This window comes from Medicago truncatula, chromosome 4, assembly GCF_003473485.1.
Source record: "Medicago truncatula cultivar Jemalong A17 chromosome 4, MtrunA17r5.0-ANR, whole genome shotgun sequence".
Taxonomy (NCBI): domain Eukaryota; kingdom Viridiplantae; phylum Streptophyta; class Magnoliopsida; order Fabales; family Fabaceae; genus Medicago; species Medicago truncatula.
This window is the reverse complement of record NC_053045.1, coordinates 34,251,431-34,269,313: the sequence shown is the minus strand read 5'-3', so window position 1 is coordinate 34,269,313 and position 17,883 is coordinate 34,251,431. Positions and strand designations below refer to the sequence as shown.

The 17,883-nt window shown below is 32.1% G+C and overlaps 1 protein-coding gene and 1 long non-coding RNA gene across 3 annotated transcripts; one reads left to right on the top strand and one right to left on the bottom strand.

The window, feature by feature from the left end:
- Positions 1 to 7,778: 7,778 nt before the first annotated feature.
- On the top strand, positions 7,779 to 17,349 carry LOC25492736 (arabinosyltransferase RRA2). Of its 2 annotated transcripts, XM_039833779.1 has the most exons (3): positions 7,779 to 8,147; positions 9,422 to 9,575; positions 16,233 to 17,349. In XM_039833779.1, the coding sequence occupies exons 1-3, from the start codon at positions 7,950 to 7,952 to the stop codon at positions 17,147 to 17,149; spliced, it is 1,269 nt and encodes a 422-aa protein (XP_039689713.1). In that variant the 5' UTR covers positions 7,779 to 7,949; the 3' UTR covers positions 17,150 to 17,349. The 2 variants fall into 2 exon arrangements, with proteins under 2 accessions (XP_039689713.1, XP_013456390.1); XM_013600936.3 differs by lacking the exons at positions 7,779 to 8,147; positions 9,422 to 9,575 and adding an exon at positions 15,283 to 15,574 and having other exon boundaries at positions 16,058 to 17,349.
- LOC120580235 (uncharacterized) lies at positions 17,158 to 17,386 on the bottom strand. Its single transcript, XR_005645936.1, has 2 exons — positions 17,316 to 17,386; positions 17,158 to 17,253 (listed from the first exon to the last, which is right to left on the bottom strand). It is a non-coding gene; the product is annotated as an uncharacterized lncRNA (long non-coding RNA).
- Positions 17,387 to 17,883: the final 497 nt, after the last annotated feature.

Below are 17,883 nucleotides of genomic sequence, written 5' to 3'. Positions count from 1 at the left end.
CAATTGTTTTTGCGTGGTTTCTGGATATAATGGAACTGAGTTTAGAACTTTAAAAACGATGATACTTGGTAGGAATGACATTTGTTGAAACATGAACAACCACCTGAGCAATGATATTTGCAGGAGAAGGTATCATGGGATCCTCGTGATGAAGGTTTTGCATTGTCTATCGCGTGTATGAACAAAAAAGAGCTAAACGACTAACAATCATGCTTACAAAGGCGAGGGAGAAATGGAAACGGCCTGAATGGATAAGTCCGGATACTTGGACTGGTCTTGAAGCCTTCTGGAAAAGTTCTTACTTCTTGAAATCCTACAATCAAAGTAAGATCAATCGTGCTTCACCAAGAGGCAAAGCAGTCTATAGTCTATACCTTAGGCCACAAGACTTATATTGATGTGGTACTTGAGCTCGTAAGTGAAAATGACATGCACTATATTTGAACTCTTGTATCGAAGTTGTCTATTGATGTTAATAAAACGCATTGCACTTATATTAACGAAAACCGACTCTTGAATCTTTTATACTAATTATTTCTATATTGATTATTTCAATCTTTTATTATCTGTAGTCCAATAATCTTCAAAGGTATTTACGCCATGATGAATTATATTTACAAACCTACAAGAGGAAGACTGGTGCTGGTTAATTTTCAAGTAGGACAGTTCATGATTTTCTAACATACATTGATTTTGACATTCATGATTGTTGAATTGTTGGACATTTGGAGATTTGTTGCTGGTTAATTTTCAAGTAGGACAACCTCTTGGCATGTTTTTCTGTTAATGAATACCATGCAAATTACCTATAAATAATGCCACATGACATATTTTTCTGTTAATCAAAATCATGAAATATTTATGTATATATTTCTTTATTGAGCAGGACTCATTTAAAAAGAAATTGAGTATAGTACAAGCCTAAATTGATGAAACAATTGGAGATGGTGTGCAAGAGGCTGATAATGCATTAGCATAATCTCAAGTGGCTATAGACCTAAACAAGAAATTGACGAGTCAAATGGCTGAATTAAAAAAATAGTTATGGAGTGCGCGCATCGTTCAACTAATGGATCATGTAGTGTCGCCCATCCTCTTTCACATTGCATAGTGATCATTGCATAATGATGTCTGACCTTGGTTATCTCACACTAATTTGTAGTACTAAAACGACTTATTTTAGACGTGCTTATTTTGTTGGTAATCTATTATAACTTGAGCATGTTACGGTAGTCGTAACTTTGATATTTTGTAGTTTTAGGATATTTCATAGTATCACAACAACAGTTAAATTGAATGTGTTTATTATGTTAGCACAATATTACTTTTGTGGCTTATTTGATTTATAAACTAGTTTATTGGCAATAAGGACAAACATGATATACAATAAAATATTTGCAGATTTTGCAAAACAGGGTATAAAACAAAATGATTTGCAAATTTGTGGTTTTGTTTTGCAGAAGAGGGTAAAATTAGCCACAAATAAAAATATATTTAGCATCGGCCATATCAACTCTACAAATTTCTTTGATTTTTATGATTGACTTTAGCATCCGTTACACCAACTCTATTCAATAACTGTGACTTTTGAATATTGACTTTAGAGTCGGTGGGCCTAGTTAATTGGTATGAAGTTGACTTTAGCAATAGTGTAGTCGACTGTAAATTTTACAGATAGCGTCGGTCAGGCAGACTCTAAATATATTTGGTTGACTTTTTTTATTTTGAATTTAATAGCCTCGGCAGCACGAAGAGTCGGTTTAAAACTTGGCTAAACCAACACTATATTAGCCTCAGAGGCCAGAAAGCCGACTTTACCTAGTAGCTTCAATTTTTTAGCCTACCTGACCCTGACGCTAGCTATGTGTTAGCATCAGTTTTTGCCATGTTAGAGTGGCTTTTTAGCCGACGCTAAAACATTATTTTCTTGTAGTGACTCATCTATGCTACTGTCTTGTCTTGATTAGTCGCTAAATTAAACAACCTCCTATGTGTTTTAATTGACCACCCGTGAGATTTATTGATTTTTCCCTCTTAATTATCCTTGTTTTGTAATGTTTCATCATGTGAGATTTATTGATTTTTCCCACTTGATTTCCCTCTTTCAATTCTTTTCATAGTTTTGTATTAGATTCTATCAAAAATAAAACTAAACTTCTTTTTATAGTATAGATTTTCTTTTAGTCCCTCAACAAAATAATAATAATAATGCTATTGTATGTCCCTCTCCTAGAAGTGGGCACGTACTATCAAAGATAGCTAGAATCCGAAATTATTACTCTTAAGTTTTTTACTCTCATGTCTCTTATTTGTTATCAACCTTAAAAAATGTGAGATGAATTTTCAATATAAAACATGAGGGTAAAAAAATCAACAGTAAAATTGATAACACATGAGAGACATAAGATAAAAAAAATCCATTTCCTCATATCGGGGATGTCATTTTCAGGGTGGTGTAGGCGTACCTAAAAATGATGTTGTTTGTTTTGTAGTGGATTAAGTATCTTTTGTGCTCCCTATAATTAAAATAGGGAGCACAAAATATCTAATACTAATGACACCATATCACCTCTTTATTGACGTGCTTTCAGATTTAATTGAAGTAAAACAGTACCTCTTATGGTGTATTTTTTGTATGGAGAACAATTTCGACGGTGAGATTGAGCTTCAACGGGAGAGGTTCACCTTCGACGGTGAAAGAGAACCTTTGATGGGAGAGGTGGAGTTCGATGTGAGAGGTGGAGGTTGAGTTTGAACTTTTTTGATTGAGTGAAAAAGGTGTGGATGCGTGTTTACGATAAAGGGAGGCAAAAGGTAAAGGTGAAAATTTGTTTTTCCCTCATGCAGTTCTCACCACTGATGTGAAAAATGTTAGCCAAAATTTTCACTCAAATTGCGAAAATGCCGCCGCGTTTTTTTTCCCCTCATTTCAACTATCCACTGATGTAAATGTTATATGCTATTAGGAATTCGCCTCACCTACTTATGTCAACTGATGTAAAAATTCACCGTGTGTATCTTTCATATAAGGTATTTTTCATGCTGATGTGAAAACTGAAAACCCCCTGATGTCAAATATATATTTTCTACTAGTGTCAAGCGGGTTTAGGAAAGAGGAAATGATTAATAATATATTCTTGGAGTGAATTTTTTGTAGCACTTGGCGTTTTCTGAATCAATGGTTTGGTTTGTCTAGAGTTGTTAGAGTATATGAGTTGTCACGAGCAACGATATTTTGGTGCACATGCTTTTAAAAATGATGTTTGTTCTTGCTTTTAGATTGTATACGGATGACTTGTCTTTGAATCATCTAAAAAGAATGTAATTTAAAAAATTTTAATAGCAAAGCTTTATCTCAGGATCAACTTTTTGATAGTATTACATTTCATTCGTGATGGAGGTTAAAGGGATATAAACTGAATTTTTCTTTTAATTTTTATTGTTGGTACTCTTCGCCCTCTCACTATATAAGGTGTATACCACTTTGTAATTGTGGTTCATGGTTCTACTGTGTTTGTTGTATTTTGAATTCTTTGTTCCCCTCTGCCTAGTTGAGATTGTTAGTCTAGAATTGATATTGTTTTATATATTTCTGGGTTGGCTTCTTAAAGAAAATAAAAAATAACCATGGGGCAGCTGCCGCCATTATTCGTAGCTAACTAGCTATACCTAATTATTCATACATGCACATGTTAGAAGTAGGAAAATGTTTATTCAAAAAAAAAAAAAGAAGTAGGAAAATGTTAGACCGGAATTAAACAAAAAAGGAAAATGTTAGCCCAATTGATAGGGTCTATAACCTAATACCTTATATTTCCTGAAAAAGAAACCACCTTATATAATCTTTCAACATAAATTTCATTACCTCCACATAAAATTCAATGGCAAACAAACTCACAACTTCATGATGAGTCTGCAAATAATTTCAAAACATCTAAGTTAATAACATACAGTGATAATATGTTTACAAATATAAGTTAAATTAAAGTGATCATAATATTCATGTCTTCGAATCTGCAAATGTTGACGTCTAAATTATTAATAATTAAATAGTTGATGTTTCAATAAGAACCAAATAAACACTGCAACAGGACATAAAATCAAACAACACCGCGTAATACGGCAAACAACAAAGTGACGTACTCACATGATAAAATCATGAAGAAAAAAATCTAGATTTATGTGAAACTTACATTGAAATAGAGAGAAAAAAATATAAAGAGAGGAGAGGTGACTTCGGATTAACCCAAAACACCCCTCATCAGTGAAGAAAATGGAATAAAAAACCTAAGTAGAGAAAACTAGCACTGACTTCTTAGAAAGGGAAGAGCTAGAAAGAACAATTCACAATTGTTTGCTATTCAAAAAATGTCAACAACTCATTAATTTGACAATTGTTAGCTCTAACAAACTCCTAACTAAATTTTAACATATACAAGTTTAATGCTAACTTCATTTACATACTCTATTATAGCCTTAACCTAGCTACAACACCTCCATATGCTATGAATAACATCGTTAAACTTTTTAGCTTATTTTGATAAAATTAAACTTCTAATAAGCATTTTCTTTTATTTATTTCTTGACTCATAACATCGTTAACAACATAATATAAACTATGAAGCAGAATAAGATTAAATATAAATGTTTAATTTCATCAAAAATAAAAAATATTGGACAAATGATTAAAATTGATAACATAAGCTAATTAAAAATAAATTTATATTCTAAAATCATAAAATTAATAATAAAATATTTCAATTATCATTTACAATTTAAGTTATAAAGAAAGGAAATTTGATTTCTTAAAAGTGGCTCAAAGTTTTTTCCACAAAAAATGGATTAAAGTTGGTTTTTCTTATAAAAATAGTTATTTATATTAAAACGGATTAAAGTATAATATATATTTAACTCTGAAAGGATCGGAGTGTAATTCAAATATCGCATAGAGGAGAGGGGTATATGTTTTTCTTTATATTTAATTTTTCAAGGTATGTGAGTATTGTGTGTATATTTTAACAGAAGAATGAAGAAAGGTTCAATTCAAACTTCTCTCGGAGGAGTATGTAATTTACTCTAATTGGAAAGTACTATTCTAACCGAGCATTCTGCAATCAAATTGTAATTTGACACACCTTTCTTCTCAGTCATTATTATTACAACAAGCGAAAATATGAACACTAATGTCCATCTATCCACTTTTCTACTGTGCTTAATTGTATATAGAAAAAGTTTTCGATTTTCGTATATACTATGATCCAATACTTTTTGTCAAATTAAATTAAAATAAGTTTTTTTTATAGTGTACAATATAATTCCATTGTAATGGGGTATTTCTATTTTTTTAGTATGAACCAGGTATCATCTGTGCACAAAGACCACAATGGAAAGTTTTTATTTTATTTTAACTCCAGTTCGCCGACGATACATTATTTTTTGGTGAAAAATGTTGGGCCAATGTAAGATCCATGTGAGCAGATATTTTTTTAAGTTGTTTTTGGTTTAAAAGTTAATTTTGATAAAAGTATGTTGACTTAGGTGAATGAGGTAGATTCTTGGTTGGCTGAGGCAGCCATGGTTATGAATTGTAAGACCGAGTGTATTATTTTTGTGTACCTTGGGTTGCCGATAGAACGGGATGCAAGGTGGGTGAATTTTTGGGAACCATTAATTGATCGTATAAAATTAATACTACGAAGTTGAAAGTGTAAAAAATTGCCATTGGATGGTTGCCTGATATTTCTGAATTCTGTCATGTCATCTCTTCTGGTCTAATTCCTTTATTTTTTTCAAGGCGCCACATGTATTATTTCTTCTATTGAATCTATTTTAATTTTTTTTTTTGTGGTAAGGATTTTAGAAAAATTACTTCTGTCAATTGAGACTTTATTTGTTTAAGGAAGGAATATGTTGGTTTGGGGGTTCGATGGATAAGAGAATTTATTTTTTATTGCTTGGTAATTGGTGTTGGTGGATGCATGTAGACAAAGGAGGTTTATGATATAAAGTTATAGTCGCTAGATATTGAGAGGTAGGGGAGCTTATAAGAGGCGGGAAGGAATGATTCTGCTTGGTGGAAGCATTTGGTGGGGATTAATGAAGGTATGTGAATGGGTGTTGGAAGTTGGTTTGACAATAACTTGAGAAGGAAATTTGGTGATGGGGTGAGTACTTTTTTCTGGACGGATAACTAGGTGGATGGTGTTCCTCTTTGCGACCTGTTTAGTCGATTATTTGATATATCTGAGAATTAGTTCTTAATTGTTGCTGCTACGCACCATCTTGGTTGGGGAGAAGCTTGGAAGTGGAGGTGGAGGGTGTTTACGTGAGAGGAGGATCTTGTTAGGGAATGTTGATTTTTGCTTCATAATATTGTTTTGCAGGATAATGTGATAGTTGGAAATGGCTTTTAGACACAGTTAAAGGCTATTCCGTCAGCAGTGTAATTTATCACTTCTTCACAGTTGTATAAGAAATTGCAGATCGATTTATGGTTGATAATATTTGGCATAAACAAATTAATTTAAAGGTGTCGTTATTTGTGGGGTGCCACTTTTGTAATTGTCTTCCAACAAAAAGTTATTTAGCAAGACGAGGCATTATTCAAGCAAAAGCCAATCAGTGTGTTAGCAGGTGTAGGATGGAGGAAACGATTGATCATCTATTTTTATGTTGTAATTACTTCGGTCTTAGGTGGCCGCTTATTTAGAATTGACTTGGCATCTCTTCAGTTGAGTTGGATAACTTAGCAGCTCATTTTGCACAATTTACTTAGACATGTGGTTTCTCAAGATCAATGCGGTTTGGAAAAAATAGAATTACACAATTTTTGGCAACAAAGAAATTCAATTTCATAAATTGCTCGATAAAGTTAAGTTGCTATTTCTGGCGGTTGAAGGCAAAGGGTCCTAATTTTTCTTTTCATTATCATGTGTGGTGGCTTAATTTATTGTTGTGCATGACTCTCACTATGTAGTTTTTTTTTTCTTTTTCTTTCTTTCTTTCTTTCTTTCTTTCTTTCTTTTCCTTCTGTTGATTCCTTGGGTCTTGTTGTTGTGATTGTTGTAATTAACACTTCGTGTTCTGCTTTGGCACACCTTATGCTAGTTAGATCATTTTTGTTGTTATAATATATTTTATTTCGGCTTTGTTAAAAAAACTATTGTTTTTTTATTAATAATTTAATAATATTATATAAAAGTTAAAATAGTAAATAAAATACTATTTTAAAAGAAAGTTATAAATGGAAGACAAAAGTCACACCAAAACTATGTATATAATTTATATGTAAAATTACACTAGTGGTCCTTTTTTTTCGTCAAGTAGCCTAATTTTCTGATCCTTCGACTTAATTTAAGATAATTATTAAGTCATTTATCTTTTTTTTCACGTCATCTTTGCTTTATTGATCCATTTACATATGAATGTTCACGTTTTAAAAGAAGGATATACTAGTTTAATGAAGGAAAAATTTGAAAGAGGTGTGTATTTGAACAACCATTTGTATGACAACCATAAATTTATAAAGAAAAAATTATGTATTGACACGAAAACCAAAACAATAGAAATAAAGTAAAAATTCAAGACAAATATAAGAGAGAAAGTTGTTTTTAGGGAAGAATATAAGAGAGAAAATTATCACTAAAGTTGTCGTATAAAATAGTTATACAATATCATTTCTCAATTTGAAAAAGGAAAACCACTCCAAAATCACATAACCCTTTATATATATATTGATGTATTTTAATATTCCCATCAAAGAATATTTGAGAGGCTTTTAGTTCAATCGAACTTAGTTTAGAAATAGAAGTACTGAATACATGTGCTCAAACTGACCACCCAATTCTTCATTTCTTAATTAACCCTCCTATAAGCTTCAGAACCCTATATAACCAGAACTAAACAATACTACCATTTCAATCTCAATCTTTGAGGTGGTGGTGGATACAATGATTGAGCACAGAGAAAGAGAAGGACCCTTGATGAAGAACAACCCTTATTCTCTAAGCATATCAAAGATTGTTACCGCTGTAATCATAGTAGTTCTTACTGGATGCATCATAGTTTTCTTTTTTCCTAATGACTTCTTTGCTTCTCAATCCATTACCTCAATTCGTCTCTTCCCTTTTGCTGGACCCAAGACCCAGGTTTCTTTTTCATCAAAGATTATTTATCTTTCGTGTTTTTCTTTCATTTTTAAATTTTAAGGTCTTGCATGATTTTTGTTGACTCCAAATTTATATCTTTTGACTTTACTGTTTTTGTTTTGTGGTCTTTGTGATACTACGTTTCATCTTGCTGCTTTTGTGGGTCATTGTGGAATTGTGTTTGATCTTACTGATTTTAGTTGACTCAAAATTTCAGAATTTGATAGTCATATAATAAGCTTCAGACTTTCAGATTTGTTTAATTATATTGAAGAAGAAGCTTCCTATATTTGGTTCATTTATCTGATTAGGGATAAAACACTCACCTGAAGATGATTTGGGTTGTTAGATGTGGCTGATATTGTTAAGCTCCCACATACTTTAAAAGTTGAAGAGGTTTATAGGCTGTGTATTAAATAAACTTTATTTTAAGAAAAAAATGCTAGTTAAAATTTTCATCTATTTGGTCATTAATTGATATGGTATTGGGAGTTTAGATTGATTTTAAATCGATTCGTTTGGATGATTTTTTTTCTTTATTTAATTTATAATTGTAAACAAATCTATGATTTTTTTTTAAACGACAAAATTTATAAAAAAAAAAACCAAGTCCATGTTCAAGATGAACAAAAACAAACAAGATTGCGACAAACATGGAAAAACAGTGTCATACATAAGCGAAATACTCAAAAGAGAACCCATATATCCCATGTAACACTCTAAACCCTGGAAGAAATAATCATGCAATAAATTCAATAATTCAAGAGATCAATGTTGCCAAAAATCTTGAATCTAGATATTGACTTCCGATCTCGAAGCAAAAACAATCGACCCACCAAAACCTATAAACAAATCTTGAATTTTTTTATGGATTTTACACTTCCAAATTTTTTTTCTTCATTTAAACTATTATTTAGATTATTGATTGAAAATTAAAGTATTAACGACACCACTACAACCTGAGCAATATTTAAACTACTCAAAAAGCTTATTTTAATATTATTTGTCAAATAAAGGTAGAGAGAATTGGAGTTGAATTATACATAGTTCAAGTTTAACTCATTTATTTAACAAATTTAATTTTTAAGTGAATTTCGACTCAATTGATTCATGAACCAAATTCATCAAATTAAAAGACCCTTAATGTGAAACAACCCTCATTCTTTAAGCAAATCAATGATCCATAGTCCTGACCGTTGTAATATTTGGAGTTATTATTGGATGCTCTTAGCTTTCTTCTTTCATAAACATGACTTTTGTATTTTCTTTTGCAGGAAAATTCAACTAAATATGAATCCTCAAAAAGATCCAACATTTTAATTGCAGAGCTAAAAAAACAGTTGAGGGAGTTGAGGGAAAGGCTTCGGCTTGCAGAGCAAGGGAAAGACCATATTGCATCAGTTAAAGAGGAAAAAGCTGGACCTTTTGGTACTGTCAAGGCATTAAGAACCAATCCTAATGTTGCTCCTGATGAATCCGTGAACCCGAGATTGGCAAATTTATTAGAGAAAATTGCAGTAAACCGAGAGATCATAGTTGCCCTTGCAAACTCCAATGTTAAGGAAACCCTCGAGGTCTGGTTCACCAATATCAAGAGAGTCGGTATACCTAATTATTTAGTTGTTGCCTTAGACGATGAAATTTCAAAGTTTTGTGAATCAAATAAAGTCCCGTTTTACAAAAGAGACCCGGATGATGCTATTGATACTGTTGGAAAAATAGGAGGGAGAGCGGCTGTCTCTGGGCTTAAATTTCGTATTTTAAGAGAATTTTTGCAGTTGGGATATAGCGTTCTTCTATCAGACATCGACATTGTATATTTGCAGAATCCTTTTGATCATCTATACCGTGATTCGGATGTAGAGTCCATGAGCGATGGTCATGATAACATGACAGCTTATGGCTTTAACGATGTCTTTGACGAACCTCTGATGGGTTGGTCTCGTATCGTTCATACAACTAGGATATGGGTTTACAATTCTGGTTTCTTCTATATCAGACCAACCATTCCTTCAATTGAGCTTTTGGACCGTGTGGCTGCACGACTTTCAAAAGAGAATGCATGGGACCAAGGCGTTTTCAACGAGGAACTCTTTTATCCGTCGCATCCTGGTTATGACGGGCTTCATGCTGCTAAAAGAACTATGGATATATATCTTTTTATGAATAGTAAAGTTCTTTTCAAGACAGTGAGGAACGATGCTAAACTCAGTAAATTGAAACCGGTAATTATTCACTTGAATTACCACCCTGATAAGCTTCCGCGAATGAAAGCAGTTGTTGAATACTATGTTAATGGGAACCAAGATGCTCTCAAACCTTTCTCGGATGGCACACCTTGATAACCTTGTTTCTGTGTCTTAGTTGTTCTTCAAATACTTAACGAGCACCTATACTTATGCTTTTACACTCATTTTCACACTATAATGTTTGTTGTATGCTAATTTAATATTTTAAGGTGTTTTTATCTCATCCTCGTAAACACATTGTTAGCAAGAATAATTGAGATTTAGTAACGATTTAGGAGATGGAGATTCCATGGATCAAGAATTGATTGTGACATTGAGACGAGTTAATGGTTTTTTTTTCATGCTGCTAAAAGAACTATGGATATGAGTATTTCTAAATCTTATTAACGAGTCTTTTTCATGAAAATTGATTTTTTTTTCTTATTCTCTACTTTATTAATTATTAGAGTTCCCATTGCAATGCAGTGTTCCCTCCGTTTCAAAATACATGTTCAAGTCAATCACTTCACATATGGCAATGCACAATTTTGATTGTTAATATCTTTAGTTGTCTAAAGTAAAAAATTATAAAAATTTAATATTTTGAAAATATTTGTCGAGACAAATCAAACAACATCTTACATGCTAATATTTGTATTTATACATTAGTTAAAAAATATGGTCAAAGTAAGTCAAGTGAATAATGCATATTGTAAAAATTGAATTTATATTTTGAAACGGAGGGAGTAAGGAAAGTCAAAAGTCACATTCTACAAACACACTAAACATTTTATTCTTCTCTCAAGACACTTTTCCCTTCAACTTTAAAAAAGTTTATCAAGGATATGGCAAGTAAAAAAGAACCACCCATATGTACCTGAAAAACAGATAAGTAATATGGTTTAGACCACGAAAAGATTCCCATCAGCACATATTTTTACAAGCAGACACGAACTAAGAAAAAACTAAAGAAACAACTCATTAGGCCGCAACCCAAAATCAAAAGATAAACAAGGATTCTTAGCTTTCAACCACCCGTAAGACAATAATCTAACTCTATCTATTAGTTGATCAATTGATTCCTCCTCCTTGTTATTAAAACAATTGTTGTTCATTTCCTTTTAAATTATCCACACACAAGCAAGCCACACCAATTGTATCTTTTTTTGAGCTGACTTTGAAAAACCACCCAAATTACTAAAATGAAGAATGTGATCAGACATACTAGAGGGATTCACTTAGTAGATACCAAACCATTGCCTCACGAAAATCCTAAGATTTCCAAAAAAATTAAACTCACATCAAAAAAATAAATGATTCGCATATTCTGAATTGTCATTTCGATGAATAATATACCCCGGTGAACTAAATTATCTTTCATGGAAAGCCTATTCTAAAGAAGCCACGACACAAAAATAAAGACCTTTAAAGAAACTGTTTTGTTCTACCCCCACTTATCCTTTGCCCCATCACTAGCTGTACAACCTTGTTATGGCGTCAACCTCCACCCCCACTTATCCTTTGCCCCATCATGCACAAAATATTAGATAACACCTGACAACACTCCTCCCAAACAAATAAACAACGTCGTCAATTCTAAACCCCTCCACCTAACCATCCATCAGTTTGAAGCACTCATCTTTGTTATCATGTTGTCTTGATTAGTTTCTAAATCAAACAACCGCCTATGGGTCTTAATTGACCATCATGGGTTGTCTCAGATTGGGGGCGGGCCCAGACCCGATCCAATGTCTACCCCTCTTTTTAAAAAAATATCATACCGTGTTGTTTTGTATTAGATTCTTCCTAAAACAAAACTAAATTTCTTTTTACAGTATAGATTTTCTTTTAGTCCCAAAACAAATGCTATTGTATGTCCCTCGCCTAGAAGTAGGCATGTACTATCAAAGGTGGCTAGCATACTGCAATGGGTTCCTCTCAAGTTTTTTTCTCCCATGTCTCTCGTTTGTTATCAATCTTATCATTAAAAAGAAAAAGATGAGATCAATTTTTAACATTAAAGGACAGTTTAATGCAAAGAGGTGTGATTCTAACTGGTTTTACATTATGCTCAGGCGGTTGCGGGGAAGTGGAAATGATTAATCCTCTGCTGAATCGATGGTTGGGTTTGTCTACAATTGTCCTACAGATATGAGTTGTCACACGCAACAATTTTTTGGTGCACATGCTTTTAAGTTGGAAATTTCATTCTTACTTTCAGGTTGTGTACGGATGATTTGTCCTTGGGTCATCTAAAAAGAACGTAATTCGAGAATTTTTAATAACAAAGCATCATCTTAGGACCTACTTCTTAATAATATTAAGCTTCATTCGTGGTGGAGGTTGAAGACACATAAACTGAAATTTTCATTGTTGATATTCTTCGTCGTCTCTCTGTATAATTGTGGTTCATGGTTCGACGAAATTTGTTGTATTTTGGATTCTTCGCCGTCTCTCTGTATATATCTTTTGGATTCTTTATTTTACTTTCATGGGGTAGCTGCTGCCGGTTACTATCCGTAGCTATACCTAATTATTCATACATGCACATGTTAGGAGTAGGAAAATGTTAGACCGGAATTACCCAAAAAGAATAATGTTAGCCCAATTGACAGGATTTATATAACCTAATACTCTAATTTCCAACATTTCGGAAATTAATGAAGTTAAAAAAAAAATTAACAATTCACACAACTCTTGCAATATTGTACAAGACAAAAATTGATATATTCCCTTTCCATTTTTATTTTTTTGAGAAAATACTCCCTTTCCATTTTGTATTGTATAGTTTTTTGTTTCATTCCTCTCAATTTAATTATTTTTTCGGTTATTTTGTTATAATAAGTAGCAATTCAAAACTATTTGCTTACTTAGCAATTCACAATTTTTTATTTACAAAAACAACTATTTATTCATTTAAATCGATAAGGTACATCATTCAACATCCCTAAAAACATAAAAGTTGAATCAGCTCACGACATTCAAGTTAATAGCATACAACAACAATATATCTACAAATAATATGATAAAATTAAAGTGACAATAATACTCATGCCTCCGGATTTGCAACATTGACGCACAAGTCATTCATTGAAGAGCCGATCTTTCAATAAGAACCAAATGAACACTACAACAAGATGAAAAATTAAACAACACCGCACAAAACGACGAACAACATAAAGTCATGCTCAAACGATAAAATCATAAGGAAAAAACCTAGGTCTATGAAAAACTCACTTATTTAAATTGAAATAGAGAAAAAAATATATGAAGAGAGATGATTTTTTTTGTTTCAAAAGTTGACCAAAACCCTCCTCAGTTATGAAAATGGAAGAGCAAACCTACAAAAAAAAACGATTCACAATTGCTTATTATTCAATAAATGTCCACAACTCATTAATTTGACAATTGTTAGCTCTATCAAACTCCTAACTAACTTTTAACAAATTCAACTAGTTAGTTTATTGCTAACTTCAATTACATTCTCTATTAGAGCCTTAACCTATAGCTACAACATCTCCATACGCTATGAACAAGAGGAAATAAACTACTTATGAGTTTTATCTGAAAATATCAGTTATTCAACGTAGTTGACTATTAGTGGTTATTGAAAAATCAATTGTTATTAGGGAAAGATTCGAAAACATATATTTTAAAAGTAAAATTAAAAAATTTGGATTGATTTTTATCCGAATGATGAAAAGGAAGGCCAGACTAAAGCAGGGTTCCATTGATCTTAAAAGTGGAGGGTGAATTCACAAAAAAAATAGAGAAAACAAAATTGTATTTAAGTCTAAAATATAATATGTTAAAAATTAATATTATGATAGAAGAGTAATCGATTACGTTCAAAACATATAAAATAGCGACAAAAGTATATTAAATTAAACTATTAAGTATTTTTTTATGGAATTAAGTATTATTTAAAATCCCTCAAAAGAAATATTTTAATGTAATATTTCATAGTAGTAAAAAAGAAAGAAATTTTGTATATCTGTGGTTTGGTTTAATTTGAAAAATGAAGCAGATGTTCGATTTTAACGGTTTTCATAATATACAACCAAACAATAATTTTGGTCCTTGAATGTTTAAAACATTGTCAATGTAGTTCTTAATTGTATTGAAATGTAAAAGAAATCAAGTGCCTAACAACGAAAAATACATTTGATTATTAAATTGACTATTTAAAAACAAATTCTATTACCAAAATGACTCTCATAATAGAGACATATGTATGTGTATGTATTTGTAATTTTGATACATAGAGAGATTATAATAACAGTGCCTCACACATCTAAAAAGATTATATACCCTATTCCATTTTGTGCAGTTTTAGAATATTATATATCGTTTTGTGATTTTGACTTCGATCAATTTAAATGTGAACACCCCTGCTCATTGACACGTGTTACTATGGACCTGCAATCGAACGGTTGTAATCATATTAAAAATATTAGACATCAAAAAACTAATTGCAAGGATCAAAATACTAAACGACAGGAGATTTATGGGATCAAATTGAAACACTTTATAATTATGGACTAAATGAAAACAAAAAATAAGGGACCAAATGATGTATTAAGCCTATAATATTCCATTGAAATGTAGTAGCTCCTATTTTTATTTTTGTTGGTAAGATGGGAAGTTTCATTTTAATGAGATTTTTTTTTTAATAATTTAAATAATATTATATAAAAGGTAAAAATAGTAAAAAAATATTTTAAATGAGAAATATAAATGAAAGAAAAAAGTCAAACCATAATTATTTATGTAATTTATAAGAAAAATTACAGTCGCTTAACTTAATTTCATATAAAGTATAGAATAGTTTAATGATGGATAAATTTGAGAATGAAAAAACCACTCGAAAATCATATATCCCTTTATATATAGGTCGTATAAATGTATGCTTGTAGTTCAATCAAACCCTACATAACCAGAACAAAACAAAATTACCATCTCAAATTCTCAATATCAGTCTTTGAGGTAGTGGTGGATACAATGATTGGGCTCAGAGAAAGAGAAGGACGCTTGATGAAGAACAACTCTCATTCTCTACTCATATCAATAATCGTTACCACTGTAATCATTGGAGTTCTTATTGGATGCATCTTACTTTTCTATTTTCCTAATGACTTCTTTGTTTCTCAATCTATTACCTCAATTCGTCTCCTCCCTTTTGCTGGACCCAAGACTCAGGTTTCATTTTCATCAAAGATTATATCTTTCATTTTTTAAATTTGGGTCTTCTCTTAAATTTTAAGGTCTTGCATGATTTATGTTGACTCGAAATTTATATCTTTTGACTTTACTGTTTTTGTTTTGTGGTCATTGTGATACTGTGTTTGATCTTACTGATTTTAGTTGACTCAAAATTTCAGAATTTGATGGTCATATATTAAGTTTCAGACTTTCAGAATTGTGGGATATCTATTTTTGAGATGATATTGTTCATTGACAACTTAAACCCAACGCCATAATCAGAGGAACACCCCAGTCTCAAAGTTTGAGGTGGTGGTGTATTCAATGATTGGGCGCAAAGAAATAGAAGGACCCTTAATGCAAAACAATCCTTAATCTCTACGCAAATCAAGGATCGCTACCACTGTAGTAATCGGAGTTCTTATTGGATGCTCTTAGCTTTCTTCTTTCACAAACATGATTTTATTTTTTCTTTTGTAGGAAAATTCAACTGAATGTGAATCAAAAACTGTGGCACTTTTATCAGATAAAAATGCAGAGCTAAAAAAACAGTTGAGGGAGTTGACGGAAAGGCTTCGGATTGCAGAGCAAGGGAAAGACCAGACAGAAAAAGAGTTTCTTGCATTAGTTAAACAGGAAAAAGCTGGACCTTTTGGTACTGTCAAGGCATTAAGAACCAATCCTATTGTTGCTCCTGATGAATCCGTGAACCCGAGATTGGCAAATTTATTAGAGAAAATCGCAGTTAAACGAGAGATCATAGTTACCCTTGCAAACTCAAATGTGAAAGAGATCCTCGAGATCTGGTTCACCAATATCAAGAGAGTTGGTATACCTAATTATCTAGTTGTTGCCTTAGACGATGAGATTGCAAAGTTTTGTGAATCGAATCAAGTCCCATTTTACAAAAGAGACCCGGATAATGGTATTGATACTGTTGGAAAAATTCCAAACGGCGAGGCTGTCTCCAGTCTCAAATTCCGTATTCTAAGAGAATTTTTGCAGTTGGGATACAGTGTTCTTCTATCAGACATCGATATTGTATATTTGCAGAATCCTTTTGATCATCTATACCGTGATTCGGATGTTGAGTCCATGAGCGATGGTCATAATAACATGACAGCTTATGGCTACAACGATGTCTTCAACGACCCTGGGATGGGTTGGTCTAGTGGCGTTTTTACCAGGAGGATATTTGTTTACAATGCTGGTTTCTTCTATATCAGACCAACCATTCCTTCAATTGAGCTTTTGGACCGTGTGGCAGCACGACTTTTGAAGGAGAAAGCATGGGACCAAGTCGTTTTCAACGAGGAACTCTTTCATCCATCATATCCTGGTTATGACGGGCTTCATGCTGCTAAAAGAACTATGGATATATATCTTTTTATGAATAGCAGAGTTCTTTTCAAGACAGTGAGGAACAATGCTAACCTCAGTAAATTGAAACCGGTTATTATTCACTTGAATTACCACCGTGATAAGCTTACGCGAATGAAAGCAGTTGTTGAATATTATGTTAATGGGAACCAAGATGCTCTCAAACCTTTTCCCGATGGCACACCTCGATAACCTTGTTATGTCTAAGCTGTTGTTCAAAAACTTAACGAGCACCTATACTTATGCTTTTACCCTCATTTTCACACTATAATGTTTGTTGTATACTTAACGAGCACCTATACTTATGCTTTTACCCTCATTTTCACACTATAATGTTTGTTGTATACTTAACGAGCACCTATACTTATGTCTAAGCTGGTGTTTTTATCTCATCCTCATAAACACATTGTTAGCAAGCCAACTACAAGTCTACAACATAATTGAGATTGAGTAACAATTCAGGAGATGGAAGTTCCATTGTTCCAGAATTGACTGTAACATTGAGATGAGTTATCTCTCTGGGAACGAGTGAAAGAGACTTCTAAATGTAAAGCTTGATTTGATTGTGGTAAACAAGGTAATTAACTTTAGGATATCAAAAACTAGTAACAAGCAACACCTTTTTTTATATAAAAACGCAACAACTTTTACATTGTTTAAATGAATTAAAAAGTGTAATGGTGTTGATAAGTTTTTTTGAAAAATATTTTAAGAATTGCGAAAAAGTGACATTTTTATGTATGTTACCGATCAAATGTTGCTAAATGTTATATATGTAGTAGTGGATTTTGTGCAATGTTACGGGGTTTGGAACTTTGAGTAAAGGCATTAGAAAATACATGAAATCTTTATGATGAGGTCTAGATTACCTTTAAAAAATGATGTGCAATTTACCCACGTTGTAAAATCTCTAATTAACCATAATT